Source organism: Sceloporus undulatus, chromosome 1, assembly GCF_019175285.1.
Source record: "Sceloporus undulatus isolate JIND9_A2432 ecotype Alabama chromosome 1, SceUnd_v1.1, whole genome shotgun sequence".
In the NCBI taxonomy this organism is placed as follows: Eukaryota; Metazoa; Chordata; class Lepidosauria; order Squamata; family Phrynosomatidae; genus Sceloporus; species Sceloporus undulatus.
This window is the reverse complement of record NC_056522.1, coordinates 77796662-77813584: the sequence shown is the minus strand read 5'-3', so window position 1 is coordinate 77813584 and position 16923 is coordinate 77796662. Positions and strand designations below refer to the sequence as shown.

At 41.5% G+C, this 16923-nt stretch overlaps 1 protein-coding gene across 2 annotated transcripts in view; it reads left to right on the top strand.

Moving 5' to 3' along the window:
- PACRG (parkin coregulated) overlaps positions 1 to 15265 on the top strand; it is a 308951-nt gene extending 293686 nt beyond the window's left edge. The window contains exon 4 of one of the 2 annotated variants that reach the window (XM_042474688.1): positions 14812 to 15265. In XM_042474688.1, the coding sequence (XP_042330622.1) occupies positions 14812 to 14972 (161 nt within the window). In that variant the 3' untranslated portion in view covers positions 14973 to 15265. The remainder of the gene's footprint in view (positions 1 to 14811) is intronic. The other variant, XM_042473864.1, reaches the window with a different exon arrangement.
- The last annotated feature ends 1658 nt before the right edge of the window (positions 15266 to 16923 follow it).

The window sequence follows — 16923 nt, the reverse complement described above, 5'->3', positions numbered from 1 at the left end:
AAAAAGAAGAAAGCCCCTAAGAAGCAAGACCAAATAGAAAAAGGCACTTTTTTCTTTCTCTATGAAATGGCCTTTTACTCTGTGCTCACAACTTTGTTACAAAAGAATTTAAGACAGAACTCTAGTGCTTGCTTCAAAGGAGCTTCAGAAGATTCTTTAAAAAAAGAAGCCTGGGCAGACTTGAACTGTTGAAATCTAGGAAAATTACTTTTTCATTTATTTATTTTTTTACCTTTCAACCATTCCAATTTCAATTTATATCTTCCATGAAGTATGAGACTTCCAGAACAGGCCATTTTCAAGGGCAAGTATATTCTTCATTTGAACAGAGGTGTTTGAACACGTCCATAAGATTAAAGCATCTTGAACACAGACAACTATATCTGCTTAGATGTCAAAGGTAATATGCCTTAAGAATGCCTATAGGATACTTTTTACCATTGTAAAAAGCTTGTCTATATATAAAAAGATGTCATTCAATCTGTAAATTGGTTACTCCAGCCCAGCCCCATACAAATCTCTTTCTGAGCTTGGAAAAGTAACTTTTTGGACTACAGCTCTCAGAATCCAGCAGCCAACATAGTCAGAACCATCCTGATTGAGAGACTGTGGGAGCTGTTGCCTGAAAAAGCTATTTTTCCATGCTCTGACCTTTTCTATCATAGTGTGAAGAATAATCAGAAAGAGGTATGTTTTCTCAGTAAAAACCCTACTGCTGTTCCTTTGTTCCTGAGAAAACATCTGTTGCAAAACAGAAGAAAGAAAGGGTTATATTCCTCTTAAGAGGCACATCCCTGAGGTGGAGGAACTTTTCAAACAGGGACTCTCTTCCTTCCAACCTATGTGGAATGGGTGAAATATTCAAAGCTTCTTCTAGTTATTCAAATGCATCTGTGGAAGTATACTTTAGTCTACAAAACCTCATGCTGCTAACTTCTTTCTTTCAGTTAGTCTCAGAGGCACTACAGGATCTCTCTACATACTGATTCTAGTTACCTGGTTAGCTTATGCTTGCTAATTGCCATCAAATCAACTTCAACTTATGGCAGCCCTTTGACTGAGAGACCTCCAACTCCTTTCAGGTCTTCCAGACTAAAGCCATGGCTCCCTTGATTGAATCTATCTTTCTGGAATGCAGACTTTTTCTATTGCCTATATCTGGCCAAACATTGGTGGGATACTGACCGCCCCAGTCTGCACCCTCCCCTTTCCCCGCCGGATCGCGGCCTGAGCAGTCACATTGGCAGCCCCAGAGGCCCCGATCCGCCGCTTTTCCAGGCCTCAGGGAAGCAGCAAAATGCCACTTCCCCCCCGGCCTGGAAAGGGGTGTCCTTGGGGCTTCATGCCCTAGGACACCCCAGGGAGCCGCTGCCAGGAGAGAAAGGGGCCACTCGCCCCCTTTTCTCCTGGCTTCGTTCCGGCAGCCATTTGGTGGCTGCAGGAACGAGGCGCTCCCCAGGAAGAAGCTCCGTTTCAGAGCACCTTCCGGTGCCACAATTAGGACGCCCTGTGCGCCCTGTAGCAGAGCAAGCATGTCACAGCCGCACTGCACCATTTGGATGCAGCGCAGCTGTCACATCAAAATGGCGGCGCCCATCTGTACAGATGGGCGCCGACAATTTGATTTACGGAGTACGTGCTAGGGTTAGGGAGCGTCTGTAAAGGACACTCCAAGGCAACTCTAGCATGTACTCAGTACATGCTAAAAGGCCTGTCTGAAGAGGGCCATTATTGCCTTTTCTAGTGAGTCATTTCTTCTCATGATATGCAAAACACAGCAGTCTATGTTTAATTGTCTTGGCTTCTAGGGAGAGTTCAGGCTTAATTTATTGTAGGACCCATTTACCAGTCTTTTTAGCACACCACAGTATCCATAGAACGCTTCTCTGGCACCACATGCTAAATGAGATGATTTTCTTCCTATCAGCTTCCTTCACTTTCCAGTTTTCACAATCATGCATAGAAATTGGAAATACAATAACATGAACCATCCTCACCTCACATATTTAATAATATATTCTTACACTTTAGGATCTTGTCTAATTTTTTCACATCCGGGGCGGCATCCAGGTGCTCCTGGGGCATGTGTCATCAAAATGCCATGCCACCGAAGCAGCTTGAAACCTCTCTGTCTGGTCAGCTGTTTCACCCCAGGGCAGCTTCCAGGTGTCTTGGGGACATGCATTGTCAAAACACCATGTCCCCAAGCCACTCAGAAGCCTGCTTTTCCGGCTCATCTGCTTGGGCCTTGAATCTGTACAAGAGAGAAAAACATAAGAATGGGATTTGTGGAAGTGAGAAGTGGGTATGATTTGCATGGGGACCAAGGGGAAGGCACAAAGCTGATGACCTGAACCTGCTGTGGTTCAACAAAGCAAATATGGTATAATAGGCATCACTGAAACCTGGTGGGATGAGTCTCAGAACTGGAATGTAGAAATAGAGGGGTATAACCTTTTTAATAGAAATAGGCCAAACAGGAAAGGAGGAGGAATAGCACTATATATCAGAGATATTTACACCACTGAAGAGATCCAGGACATCTATCATGGAAGCCAGGTGGAGAGCATCTGGATAAAAATTAAAGGGAAGGGAAACAACAAGGATGTTATGGTGGGAGTCTACTACAGACCCCCAAGTCAGACTGAGGAATTGGATTATGTCTTTCTAGAACAGATGACCACACACTCAGAAAGGAGAGATGTAGTAGTGATGGGTGACTTCAACTATCCTGATATTTGCTGGAATTCAAACTCAGCCAAATCCTCAAGGTCTAGCAAATTCGTCAGTTGCCTCAAAGACAATTTCATTTTCCAAAAGGTGGGAGAGACAACAAGGGGGTCAGCTATTTTAGATCTGATCCTAACCAACAAGGATGACTTGGTTAATGGGGTGCAAGCTGTGGGATCATTAGGTAGAAGTGACCATGTTCTCCTGGAGTTTGTTATACACTGGAAAGGAGAAGCCAGGCATAGTCAGACACCCATTCTAGACTTTAGGAGAGCTGATTTTTGTAAACTTAGATAAATACTGGGGAAGATCCCATGGTCAGGAATACTAAAAGAGAAGGGAGTTCAGGATGGATGGGAGTTTCTCAAAAGGGAGATACTGAAGGCACAATTTCAAAGAGTTCCAGTGAGAAAGAAAAACGGGAGGTGTCTCAAGAAACCAGGATGGATGACTAAGGAACTTTCAACTGAGCTAACTTTTAAATGGAACATGTATAAGAAATGGAAAAATGGGAAAATCACCAAAGTGTAATTCAAACAAATAGCTAGCCTGTGTAGGGGCAAAGTCAGAAAAGCTAAAGCACAGAATGAACTCAGCCTTGCTAGAGAGGTTAAGAACAATAAAAAGGGCTTTTTTGGATATGTCCGCAGCAAAAGGAAGAAAAAGGAAATGGTAGGGCCACTGCGTGGAGAAGACAACAAAATGCTAACGGAAGACAGAGAAAAGGCAGAATTACTCAACATCTTCTTTGCCTCAGTCTTCTCAGAAAAGGCAAAGGGTGCTCAACCTGAGGATAATGGAGCAGAGGACAGAACAGGGAAATTTCAGCACAGAATAAGCAAAGCGATAGTACAGGAATACCTTGTTAATCTAAATGAATATAAGTCTCCAAGACCAGATGAATTACATCCAAGAGTATTAAAAGAACAGGCAAATGTAATATTGGAGCCATTGACAATAATCTTTGAGAACTCCTGGAGAGTAGGAGTAATCCCAGCAGACTGGAGGTGGGCAAACATTGTCCCATCTTCAAAAGGGGAAAAAAAGGGGATCCCAATAATTATCAACCAGTTTGTCTGACATCAATACCAGGAAAGATTCTAGAGCAGATCTTTAAACAGAGAGTCTGTGAACATTTAGAAGGCAATTCCATAATCACAAAGTGTCAACATGGTTTTCAGAGAAACAAGTCATGCCAGACAAATCTTATCTCTTTCTTTGATAAAATTACCTGCATAGTAGATGAAGGGAATGCTGTGGATATAGTATATCTTGATTTCAGTAAGGACTTTGACAAAGTTTCCCATGACATTCTTGCAAACAAGCTAGTAAAATGTGGGCTAGACAAGGTAACTGTTTCATGGATATGTGATTGGTTGACTGGCCGAACCCAAAGGGTGCTCAACAATGGCTCCTTTTCATCTTGGAGAGAAGTGGCCAGTGGGGTCCCACAGGGCTCTGTCCTGGGCCCAGTGCTATTCAACATCTTTATCAATGACTTGGAGGAAAAGGTTGGGGGCATACTTATCAAATTTGCAGATGACACCAAATTAGGAGGAATAGCTAATACTCCAGAGGACAGGATCAACATTCAGAATGACCTGAATAGACTAGAAAGCTGGGCCAAAGCTAACAAAATGAAATTCAACATGGAGAAATGTAAGGTACTGCACTTAGGGTGGAAAAATAAAATGCACAGATATAAGATGGGGGACACCTGGCTGAATTGAAACTACATGTGAAAGGGATCTGGGAGTCCAAGTAGACCACAGGTTGAACATGAGTCAACAGTGTGATGCAGCAGCTAAAAAAGCAATTTTAGGCTGCATCAATAAAAGTATAGTGTCTAGATTAAGAGAAGTAATAGTGCCACTATATTCTGCTCTGGTCAGGCCCCACCTGGAATATTGTGTCCAGTTCTGGGCACCACAATTCAAAAAAGACATAGAGAAACTGGAGCGTGTCCAAAGGAGGGCAACTAAAATGGTGGTCAGGAAACCACGTCCTATGAGGAATGACTTAGGGAGCTGGGGATGTTTAGCCTGGAGAAGAGAAGGTTAAGAGGTGATATGATAGCCTTGTTTAAATATTTGAAAGGATGTCATATTGAGGAGGGAACAAGCTTGTTTTCTGCTGCTCCAGAGAACAGGACCAGGAACAATGGATGCAAGCTACAGGAAAAGAGATTCCACCTCAACATTAGCACGAACTTCCTGACAGGGCTGTTTGAAAGTGGAACACACTTCTTCTTCAGAGTACAGTGGATTCTCCTTCATTGGAGGTCTTTAAACAGAGGCTGGATGGCCATCTGTCAGGGATGGTTTGATTGAGAGTTCCTGCATGGCAGCAGGTTGGATTGGATGACCCTTGTGGTCTCTTCCAACTCTACGATTCTATGATTCTATTGTTGTTTGTATAGTAACGGAGCTGTTTACTGGTGGAGCTAGGGCGTGGAGTCTTTATATCCTACCTAACTTTCTACCACTTCTACTGCCTACAATAGAGAATTGTCTGAATTACAAAATTCAAGGGAATTTTAAAAAATTATTTGAAATTGTACAAATACAATACAGTGGACACTTGGAATCTGCTGGGGTTTAGTTCCAGGACCCTCCATGGATATCAAAATCCATGGATACTCAAGTCCCATTAAATACAATGGCATAGTGAAGTGGTGTCTCTTATATAAAATAGTAACATCAAGGTTTGTATTTTGGAATTTATATCTTTTCTGAATATTTTCCAGCCATGGATGCTTAAATCCACAGATAAAAAAAAACCATGAATATGGAAGGCCAGCTGTATTCATTCATAAAAAGATGTCTGAGGCACAATTTGGAATTTAGAACCAAATTCTGCCCCCCCTTCTTTTTAGCCTGACAGTTCTTTCTACATCAGGCAATGTCACAAACATTTAAATCAATTATTTTGTTTTACTTATTTCTAATCACAGTACTTTTCTTTCCTCTGGAGGAAGCATTCAGGGATTGTACACAAAGGAAATCCCATAAAAGTCTCCCAAAGACTGTTGAAATATAATGCAATGAGACATGGAGCCCTTTCACACCAGGTAATGAAAGCACTGTGATTCCACTTTAATTGCCATGGCTACATCCTATGAAATCCTGTGGTCTGGTGAGGCAGTTGATTTTGTAGCTCAGAATACCAAATGTCCTTCCTTAAATGGCAAATTCTAAGATTCCATAGGATGCAGCCATGCTAATTAAAGTGCAATCATAGTGCTATAATTGTGCAGTGTGAAAAGGCCCAAGCCTGGCCTCAACCTAAGGCCAAAAGTTGAGATAGAAGTGCCTAAATGAATAACAGAATACAAAGCCAACTTAATGGCTATGTGGATCAAATCCCAAATCTCTAGCCACAGTGTTATACTGCCTTTCTATAGTGACAGCTGAAGGATTACCCCACCTCTGATAACATCATCTGACAGGTTTCTGAGATAAAAGAAAATGCAAGCTCATCTTTACATATAATAAACACCTTTATGCCCGTAATAGCAGATAGAAGCCTAATGCCTTAATCTGATAATTACTCATAATTTGAGCTCCTACCGTATCTAATCCCAGTTCTCTAGATCAGCAGTTCGGCTTGGCAATGAGCAAAATCTTTTCCTATACACAGTAATAATAATCCTGCTGCTTCCTAGGACAAGAACCCTTCCTTCCTGCTGTGTCTGCTAGACATTTCACTTGGGGAACGTGGCATGACAGATGTGCTCTCTGAAATTTCCTTCATGTTGATTAATTCTCTGCCACTGAGGGAAGTTTCAATAAACAGCTTGAATCCAATCCAGTTCTGGGCAGCTTTTTTTTGGTGGTTACCCACATGTTTGCTGTACAATAAGTAACACAGAAATAACATTACGCTAGAGAGAGGCAAACTCATACTGCTGCGCATCAGTGGCAAGAGCTCCCCCCACCCCGCTCCTGCATGTAGTCATTCTAATTATTATTATGACTAGATACTTAGCCTTAGGTGTGCTGAGGAAATCAGTATGACTCATCTGTCTAGTGCTGGCAAATGCAGAGGTGGATGTTGTCCTGGTGGGTTAATCATTCCCATCTCTTCCTTAAAGATTTGCTAATTCCTCTAGCTGTGGAGAGCAGCTATTGTGGCGCTTCTCTGCTGAAATAGCCCTTTGGTAGCATTACTTATTAAATCGGTCATGAAATTAAAGGGAACAATGGCTGTCTTGAGGACATGAGCCCTGCACATGGCATACATTGTCACTAATGATAGCCTGTGCATCATTTTACGGGATCCTTTATAGCTCCTTCACTCATCATCTGGCTCTTTCAGAGCACTTTTTACTCAATCCTCCGAGCTGTCATATCTTGTCGAATTATTTTCTTAGTCCACTATTCTTATTGAACTGTTCTGCATGGGATCAAGCTATCTCTGCATTTCAGCAACATCACAATTGCCAGTGTTGTTTATCATCCCCACAGTTGAGAAACTGGAGCGTGTCCAAAGGAGGGCGACTAAAATGGTGAAAGGGGGTGGTGAGCTGCTGTGTGATGGCCCTGGTTTGTACCTCTCTGCACTTCCCTCCTCTGATCAGCAGGCCCAATGAGGAAAGGGGCCTATATTTGACCTGCAGGCTTGAGCCCTGTGACTCTGGACAAGGTTTGGTATGCATTTCTTAAAAATATATATTAATAATTAGAAATCAGCATTCTTCAGCTCATCTTTCAACGTCTCGGAACAATATTCTTTCTTGTTGAAATAACAAAACAATGATGCCAGAGATTTGTGCCCATGAAAGGTGAGAGCAATCCCTCTTTAGATAATCATTTTATGAGCAGAACATGGAGGAGGTGTATTGATATCACACGTCAATCCAGTAAAAGTTAACTTTAGGATAGCATTGTATTGTTTTTCTTAGTTCAACCAGTTTACTAGTATTTCATATTTAATGTGAAACCTTTCCATATTATATGGGCGCGTTACAGACAGGCCAATGAGACGCTGTTGTTACACGCAAGGGGCGGTGCTTCCTGACGCACCTTGCCCTTTGCGCGTAACGAGTATGTCAAAATGGTAGTGCCACATACAGATGGGCGCCGCCATTTTGAGGTCGCGGACGCACAGTGTCTGGACGTCACGCATCAGAAGTGGCGCCGCGAGTTCGCGCCTTGCGGCGCCACTTCCAGGGTGCAGGAAGAAGCCCCATTTTGGCGCTTCTTTCTTGCTGCGCCTGGGAACCGCGCGGTTTGGCTACTGCAGTTCCTGGACACAGCAACTGGCAGCGGCGCGAGACCACCCGTTTTGGGCGGTCTGTAACACGCCATAATGTCTAAAATAACTGTAGCACTAAGTCATTTATTATCTGCCCTAGCCATGCCCATTTCTGCCTGCAAGATTTGCTGCTGGAGTTCTATAGTACATTCCAGCCATACTATGAGATATGTTATGAGCACTTCCTAACATAGAAGTGCATATAACGACAATAGATTGGCAGAACTGGTCTCTATATGCTATCCTGGAGATTGATCTAAGTAATGGTGTGGAGGCAAGCGTTTGCTTCCAGTCATATTCATGTGGCTCCTGCCAACATGGAAGTTGGTTGTGGCTGGGGAAGGGCCCATAATGTTAAACATCAGGGAGCAATAAACTTTGGCACCACCTTGTACTATCCATTTTCTTTGAGAGTCTTGGGGTTTATGGCAGGTAGGAGAGTGCTGTGGGGTGTCAAGGTCACAATTTACATATGAAAATGCAACTCATGATAACTTACATTGCCACAGATAAAACAGGAAAATCAAATGAAAAAACAACTAGTTAAAAGGTCACAGAATAAATTATTTTTGAAAAGAAATCCATAATAATGTTAATTGTCTTTCAAGTGACTTTAGGTGCTTTTACAATTCTGAACCTATCACATTAGACCAGTGGTTTGGAGTGGTATATCTTCTATGTGTTGTAGTCAAACATTGTAACTATGAGTTGTATTATCTTTTGTGGTGCTCTAATTCAATCCCCTTTTCTATGCTCACTGACCCAGTTTTGATATAACATTGTTGTTGTCTTTTTTTTTTTAATGTGAAAGTTCTCGAGTCCTTATGCTCACTCATGGATAACAAGAGCATATTTCATGGATGCCAGAATGGATATATACATGAGATCTGCCCTTCATGTGGTAATTGTGATGTCCCAATGACTTCTATGTGATTAGAGTGCTGCAGTGCAATGACATCCAGGGCAACTAGGTGATTGCTGACATCGTGTTTGGGACATGAGTGTGGGAGAGAACAAAGGAATTACTTCATTAAGATATTCATTGAAGAACATGGAAAAGAACAATTTGATGGCTGTGCAGACCAGCACTTTGTGGCGGCCTGTGGGCAGCATCAGGATGCAGCATCCTGACGCTGGATGCCCTAAATCTGCCCCCAGGGCATCATGATGTCGCGCGCCATTCCTGACGGCATGTGGCATCATGGTGCAACTCTAGCGCTGCATCCACATGATGCAGTGCTGAAGGGGCACCGTACAGCCACGCTGCTGCAGCTATGGCAGCCTTTGGAGGGCACAAAAAGGAGCTGCTTTTTGCGGCTCCTTTTTGCGCCCTCTAGAGGCTGGAACGGGGTTGCAGTGTGAGGTTGATGCGGCCCCAATCCAGTCACGAATCTGTATAGTCCCATACTATGCATAATCCAGAAAGTGCAGCATCACTACAATGCAGAGAATTGTGTATTTTATTTTGAGTCTTTTAATTCAGGAGACTTACTCTAAAATTATTCTACTTGTGAATGGGTTTTGGATTGAAGGACTTCTCAAATACTGCATCACTCCTGGAATTCTACTCAGGAGGCGACAACTGCTGGTGTGGGGCTCATATGCTCCCTTCCAGGCTCACCGCCATCACCATCACCACCACCAGACAGCAAAAAGCAAACTGGGAGGGGGATCCTGTCTTCAGATTAACATAGGATCTCTTGACTTATTCCAGTTCTGAAGGCAGTAATGGAGTGCATCAACCTGAGGTGCACACCCCAGTGGGAGAAAATCCTTATAGACCATCACAGTGTAACATATGAATTGGCCCCAGGCTTTCATGGATCAGTTCTGACAGGCCAAGGCTTGAGGATATACAGCTGGAAAAAACCTCACCTCACTTCCTTGTGACTCCTTGGTCCTGAAAGGAATGTCAAGCAGGGGAGAGGATGATTTGGCTTCTTTCATATATTCTTTTGGCTTTTTCAGTACTGCCAGTGGGATAGATAAATAGTGTTAGAAGAGCTGTTGAGTTTTATGGTGCAGACACCTGTCTTCTGTTAACAAAAGTGAGCCCAAGTAGTATCACATGAGCCACAAAAATAACCTTCAGGCAATCACTGCTTTCAGTTACAGTATCTTCAAGTTGGTTTAGAGCCAGAGATATAGGGGACTAGAAAAAAAACTGTATCTCATTGCCAAACTTCTAAATCATCCAGTGCTTATTGCCAAATTATTTTTGGTATGATTCTGAATGTATTCATCTTGAGAGCAGTGTAGGGTGTTCCTTTATATGGTCATGATCTATGAGTTGTTCAAGAATAGTTCTGTTGACCTCCATTTTACCCTTAAGTAAAAACTTGGAAATTAATTTGAAGGTAATTTGTATTAAAATCAGTGAGACTCACTTCTAAATAATATACTTAAAATTAGAGGGTAAGTCTCATCAGAGCCATGGGAGAAGGACTGTGTCCAGGTTTTACGTTTGTTCCATACTTACAGAGGCACGTAGGCTGCATTTCTTAAATGAATGGATACACTATCTTGCAAGTGAGTTGCCAGTGAGTTTCTGAGTCGCCTCACAACAAAGTAGATGGAAAACGTTGTTATTCTAAATAAGGCTCAAATAATTTTTCCTGATGACACTAATTTTATTTAGCACATTTTACCCAAAAAACAAATACTGGTTGTTTAAAATAAAATTAATGACCATTTTGAAACAAACCACAGCTCCCATTCACTGACCTCTGTTATCCTGAAGTCACCCTAAGTTGACCAAATAGATTTGGTGTTTGACAGGGACCACTCCCCCATGGTCATCATAATCAGAGATAATGTTAGATATTCATCCTTCTACCTTCATATCAGAGAATGAAAGCTAGAAGGCAACTCTTTGCAATGAGGCTAGAATGTGTATGTTGAGTCATCCAGAACTATAATGGACTCAGGTCTTATCACCTGCTTCAGGCTGACTGGGAGGAAACAGGGATGTCTTACTTATGGGCAGTACAGACAGGAGGCTCCATGCCACCCCTGTAAGCCCAGTGCCTGTGCTGCAGCATCCCTATGCTGCAGCACAAACATGCTGCAAAAAAGAGCCACCTAGAATGGCTTCTTTTTTGCTCCATACTTTGTTCCATACTTACAGTATGGGGTGCCGCCATGATGCCACTCCTTGCCAGTGATGTCTGGTCTCTGTACCACGGCGGTGGCACCGCTTTTGGCCCGTCTGTCCCAGGCCACTAGCACCTTCATTAAAAATATGCTGGAATTTTCCTGGATGGCCAGATAAGGTGTTGGTACAACATAGGAGGCTCATGTTTACAGAGGACAGTCTGCTGTTTGGAGACCTCTGTCTGAATGATTGCCCAGTTCAAGTCTGTCCTAAATACAAAGGGCCATGAGAGCAGCAAAGACCCCGAAATCACCCATCAATAGTTAGTTTGAACCTGGGCAGCAGACTGAGCAGGCAGACAGGTCTCTAGATCACAGTCTTCCCCATTATGATGAAAGGTGATATTTTTCTTTTTAATCCTCATGCCCTAGATTTTTTTTTAAAAAAAAATCACATTGTGTGAGTTGTGAGGTATTTTCTGACTCCAGTGAAAATTCCATTGTCAAGGTTAGGACTGGGTTTAGAAGTTGTGTTGTCCTTGCTCTCCGAAGTGTCATAGAACGTTGTCCAAAAGGGTTACATTGATTGGGATGGAAAAGTACCCCAATGGCATGAAGAAATAATTTTATTAAAACATTATTATTTTTTGTCCCAGAAAACCAAATTACTGCTGCCGAATTCAACTCAAATTTGGGATACATCTGGATTTTATTGCATGCGTTTTTGCCACCGATGCCACTGGGTGGGTGCATCAGCAGCAGAAATGTGTGCGATAAAATCCAGATTGCCTGAATTTCTGAATAAATTCGTACATGACTTGTTGACTTTGCCTTCTGATTTTCAACTAGAAATCAAGAGAGCCTATCAAGTTTCCAATGCTAAATGATGGTATGAGTCTACTCCAGTAGTGGTTCAATTTCTTCATGTGTCTACTAGAGATTCTTTGTTTCAAATTGCTAGGCAGTGGGGAGAGCTACAGTGGAAATCAGATACGATGATGATTTTCCATAACTATACGAAGTAGATAAGTGATTGGAGGAGACAACTTATCAAAGCAAGAATACTTACAAGACAATTAAATCGGATGTATTACATCAAGTATTCAGTTGTATTTCCTGTCTTTGTGGATGGGGAATTAAAGAAATTTCAGTTGGCTGAGGCAGTGGAATCTTTTCTGACTGGGCTTAAAGGGTCTGAGGCTGAATCCCAGGCCCAACCTCAGGGTTCTATACCAGCTGTTTGATGAACCCTTTCCACAACCAAGCTGATGCTGTTTTGATGCAGTTGATTAATAATTTTGGTTAAACGTTTGGGTATTCATTTAACTGGTTAAAGTAAAAAAATACTGCCAGTGGGACACAAGATGAACTCTAGTTTATTTAAAGCCTGGTAGTTTCAATATTTCCAAAATTCTCTTTCTTATTTAGGTATAGTTATCCCTAGGGATTTATCTCAAATTATTAATCTTAACAAAATATATTGCGCAAAAATTAGAGAAATTGGCAGGCTTAAAGATGAGTGTGTGGAATAAGGTATGCACCATTAAAATAATCTACAATTGTTTATGTTATTCTTGGAATTCCTTTACTTATATCTTGCAAGTATTCTAAAAACAAAATACATTCTTCAGAAGATATTGTGGAGACCCATCTCTCCCTACAGTGTCAATGAAAAGAATGCAAATTTGATTCAAAGAGAGGGGGATTCAGCCTTCCAGATCTTCTTACATTCCATTGAGCATGTCCATTATCTTGCATTAATTTTTGGACATATCCATATCATGGTCAGCCTTGGAGCCTTCATTTCTGGCACCTCTGTTCAAATAGACAGTTCTTGGTTCTCATTTTGTTTAGAAGGGTAATGTTTTGCCAACAGTTTGAGCAGTTAGAATTGTGTGGCAAATATTGTCTCATTAATTGTAATTTGACCCATATACACGTGCCAAATTGACTTTATGGAGGAATCTAGTTTTGAAAATTGGTAAGGAGCCATTTTTATGGAGGGTGTGGGTGGATTGATAATGGGATTTTTACCTTAAATCAGATACTTGATGTGCTGATTATGACTTTTTGTCTTTTACAATTCTGCAAGAGCAGTTTAAACTACCAATACCTCTACCTTGCTAAATGGCAATATTTACAACTGAAGCATTGATTACAATCCAAATTTGTCCCTGTAGCTTTAAGTGCATCTGAAGTTCCCTTAGTATTAGAGACATTAATTGAGGCCAACCAAGTATCCATATCAATAATTTGTGTGTGTGTGTTTCTGTTATCTATAAATATGACATCTAAGGTTTATAGCAAGAATGGAATAGAGAACTGGAATATCCAGTTTTGATTAATCAGTGGCCATCGGTTTTAACATATGTATCTAGTATGGTCATAGATCTCCAACTACGTCTTATAAAGCAGAAATTGCTCCTTTGAGTATATTGGTCACCACAACACATATTCAAGAAAGGGCATTCTAAATCAGCAAAGTTTTGGATGTGTAATACTGCTAATGCTTCCTTGGTGTGTGTTTTGGAGTTGTCTCTTAGTAGGTACATTTTGGGAGGAAGTAATCACACAAGTAAATTTCATTTTGGAAAGTTCCTTGAGATGTATGTTCTTTTTAACTATTTACCTGTTTCTTGGAAATTTACAAAAGGCCAACAGCAGTGGATTTTTGGCACCCTTTAGACAACTAAGAAAATTAACACTTTGTTATTGGAAAGATAATTTTTCTCTACCTGCAATCCAAAGTATAGACGATCTGACAATGCTTGCAACATTTGAAAGAATGATGTATATATGAAATTTATATTTGGATATTTGGTCAGCTTTTATAGAAACTTTTGACTAATGTAGTGTTGACTAATGTTGACTGTTCCCTCCTTTTGCATTTTTATTTTCCTACTTTTGTTACGTGGAATATTATTGTATGTAACTGAAATCCCTTTTGAATGTAAATAAACATTTATTTTGTTTTATTTTAAAAAGAGAACTGGTTTCTAGAGGCATGCCTCTGTATCAGCCATTTGCCCCAGTGAAGATGTAGTAAAGCAAATCCTGGGCATGGGCATTCACTCAAAATCTGGTTGCAGTGCCCTTCAGAACGGATGCTTGAGCAACCAGCAGACTCCAAAAAGCTGGGCCTGAACTTGCGATATATAAACTGAATTTGTTTCCATTAACATTTCCTAGGATGTATGATTTTGTCTCTAATTTGCTGCAATAGAAATCTGCAGCCTTCAGGCGTATTTGAAATGGTTCTAATTTCCGGTGCCATATGTGCGGTTTGAGTGCATCCGCATTCAGCCATACACCAACAAGGTACTTTGGCAGAATATGGTCTCCTGCTGGTATGTATGGCTGATAGAGAACAGCAAAAGCAATGCAGTTTCAAGGGGATGCTTTCTGTCAGAAGCTTGTGGAAAGAAAGATCTGTCTGTCTATCTGTCTGTCTGTCTGTCTCTCTCTCTCTCTCTCTCTCTCTATATATATATATATATATATATATATATGTACGTACATGCACATACATACTGTACATACTGGGCCAATTCCTGTATTACCAGTTGAACATTGCAACGTGATGCCAATAGTGAGGAAATTTGCCGTATGAACTAACCTTTAGTGTTGATTGCCTGCAAGTCTTTATCAGAGAAGAGATTACAGTGACTTATCTCCACAAGAGCCTTTAACTTAATCTGTTTTGTTTTTCTGTTTTGTTTTTAAATCAATTAGTTAATTCAGGAGATGGCATTGACTACAGCCAGCAGAAGCGTGAAAATATCGGCGACTTGATTCAAGAGACTCTGGAAGCTTTTGAGCGCTACGGTGGTGAAGATGCTTACATAAACATTAAATACATGGTCCCAACTTATCAGTCGTGCTTGTTAAACTAACAAACAGGAGAGTGATGCCACTTGCATTCCCCAGCTCTTGTCTAATGTTTGCTATCATTCTTTCCCTACATCAACTGAAAGAGCAGCTTCTGGGCTGGGCTTAGACTGTTTAGTACTATTGTGAGCCAGTCTTTCCAATACATAAATAGTGCCTGTTTCTTTGATTACAATGGTGTACTGTGCTTATTTGTTCTGTGGAAGAATTGCTGCTTTATTACAAAAGCAGAGCAGAGCAGGCAACAGAGTCAAACCTTCAGTTGTATTGACAATAAAACTATAATTTTCATACGCAATTCGGCAATTGCTCTTCTGTGTCTGCTTGCCCTGGAGGCGATGTCAGAGGCTGTAACGAGAAGAGTTTATGCTGACTGCTTAATAGGAGAAACAACGGTTCAGCAGTGGCTCTCTAGCAGCTGTGCAGAATAATGGGCCCTGTCTCCCAATAAAACTGTTGAGCATATATACCAATTACAGGAGGGATTTTTGTGCAGCCCATTAGAAAGCTTTTTCATGGACTTAATTAATGGTTCGTGTCCATGTGTCATCTGAGCTTCCAGGTGTTTGCTTTTTTCACAACAGAACATGGGCTCCTATTTCTTTCCTTGCTTTTAACCAGCCTGGCAAGGTAGGGCTTAAGAGTTAATATATCAGCCTCAAAGCAAGACATTATGGTAACAGTGTTGTACAATTGTTTGTCTAAAGGGCAGAAGGTGCTTTCAAGAGTTTTAAATCTCTCTAACTTCCTGTTCATGGGGCTCCCCAGGGACTCCCACGGCCCCTGTTTGGGTTGTTTTATCACCATGGTAGGTAAGATGTTTATTTGTTAATTAAAATATTTACACCTTCTCTCCTATATCTAAGGCTCTCAGGGAAGCATGAAATAAAATCAACAGAAACGCAGTAAAACAATTTAAAATGTGAAGTAGTAAAAAAAAACAAGTCTAAAAACATTGACTAGCTTGCAAAATGAAACAAGTGGAAACAATGAAAATCATAAACATGTACAAACCGGATAAAATCACTGACCTGTTTTGACTTAATTAAGCTGGTGCCAGTGCCAATGCTAGTACCAATTGGGCATCTGGTGGGGGGGAGGGGAATTCAATAACTGGGACACCAAAACAAAGAAGGCCCTGCAATCCTTTTATTTTATAAACTTGGATATACAGTGCACCAATGCTGTATGCGGCTTCCAGCCTATGTGGAAGCTGCATGGGGAAGAAACAATGGCACTTGTGCGCTTGCAGTGCACACACCACACCACGCCGTGGGCTCATGCCCCATTAATTTCAGTGGGGCGCAAGCATACGCACTTTTTCCCTTACACTGGGGGGGGGGGCTGAACAGATCCCCTGCGTAAGGGAAGGGTCCACTGTATTATACCTGGTGTGATTGGCTGGCAGCCTGTGGACTAGATCTAACAATTCTACATAGCACCCCACAGCTATTCCAAACTTTAGTCAGTGTATTATCTTTTTTTTTTTTTGAAAAAATGGCTGGAAGTTTATACTTAACTAATTAATTTCTTCTGACCTGACTCCTCCATACAGCTGTTCCCCATAAAGCAGATTGGAGTGCGAGTTACAATAGTAGCAATGATGTCAAAATCATAACTGGCTGGTCTACACTGGCCAGAACACTCCAAGTTGTTCCCACAGCATTCTAGCCCCAAAGCGGCCCCAGATTTCCCCCATTACCTACACACTCTGAAGCGATGTTGGGTGGCTTTCTACACGAGTGTCCAATGTGCTGACCAATACTGCCACCACTGTTGTGGGTCATTCCATCTGAGGTCAAAAACGAGGCACCCAGTGTCAATTACAGGCTGAGTGCCTCATTGTGACCTTAAAGGGAGTGACTTGCACCAGTTGTGGTGGCACCAGGTGGCACAGTGAGGTGTGTACATAGACAGCTGTGCCACACTGCTCAAGAGTGCTCCAGAGTGCCTGGA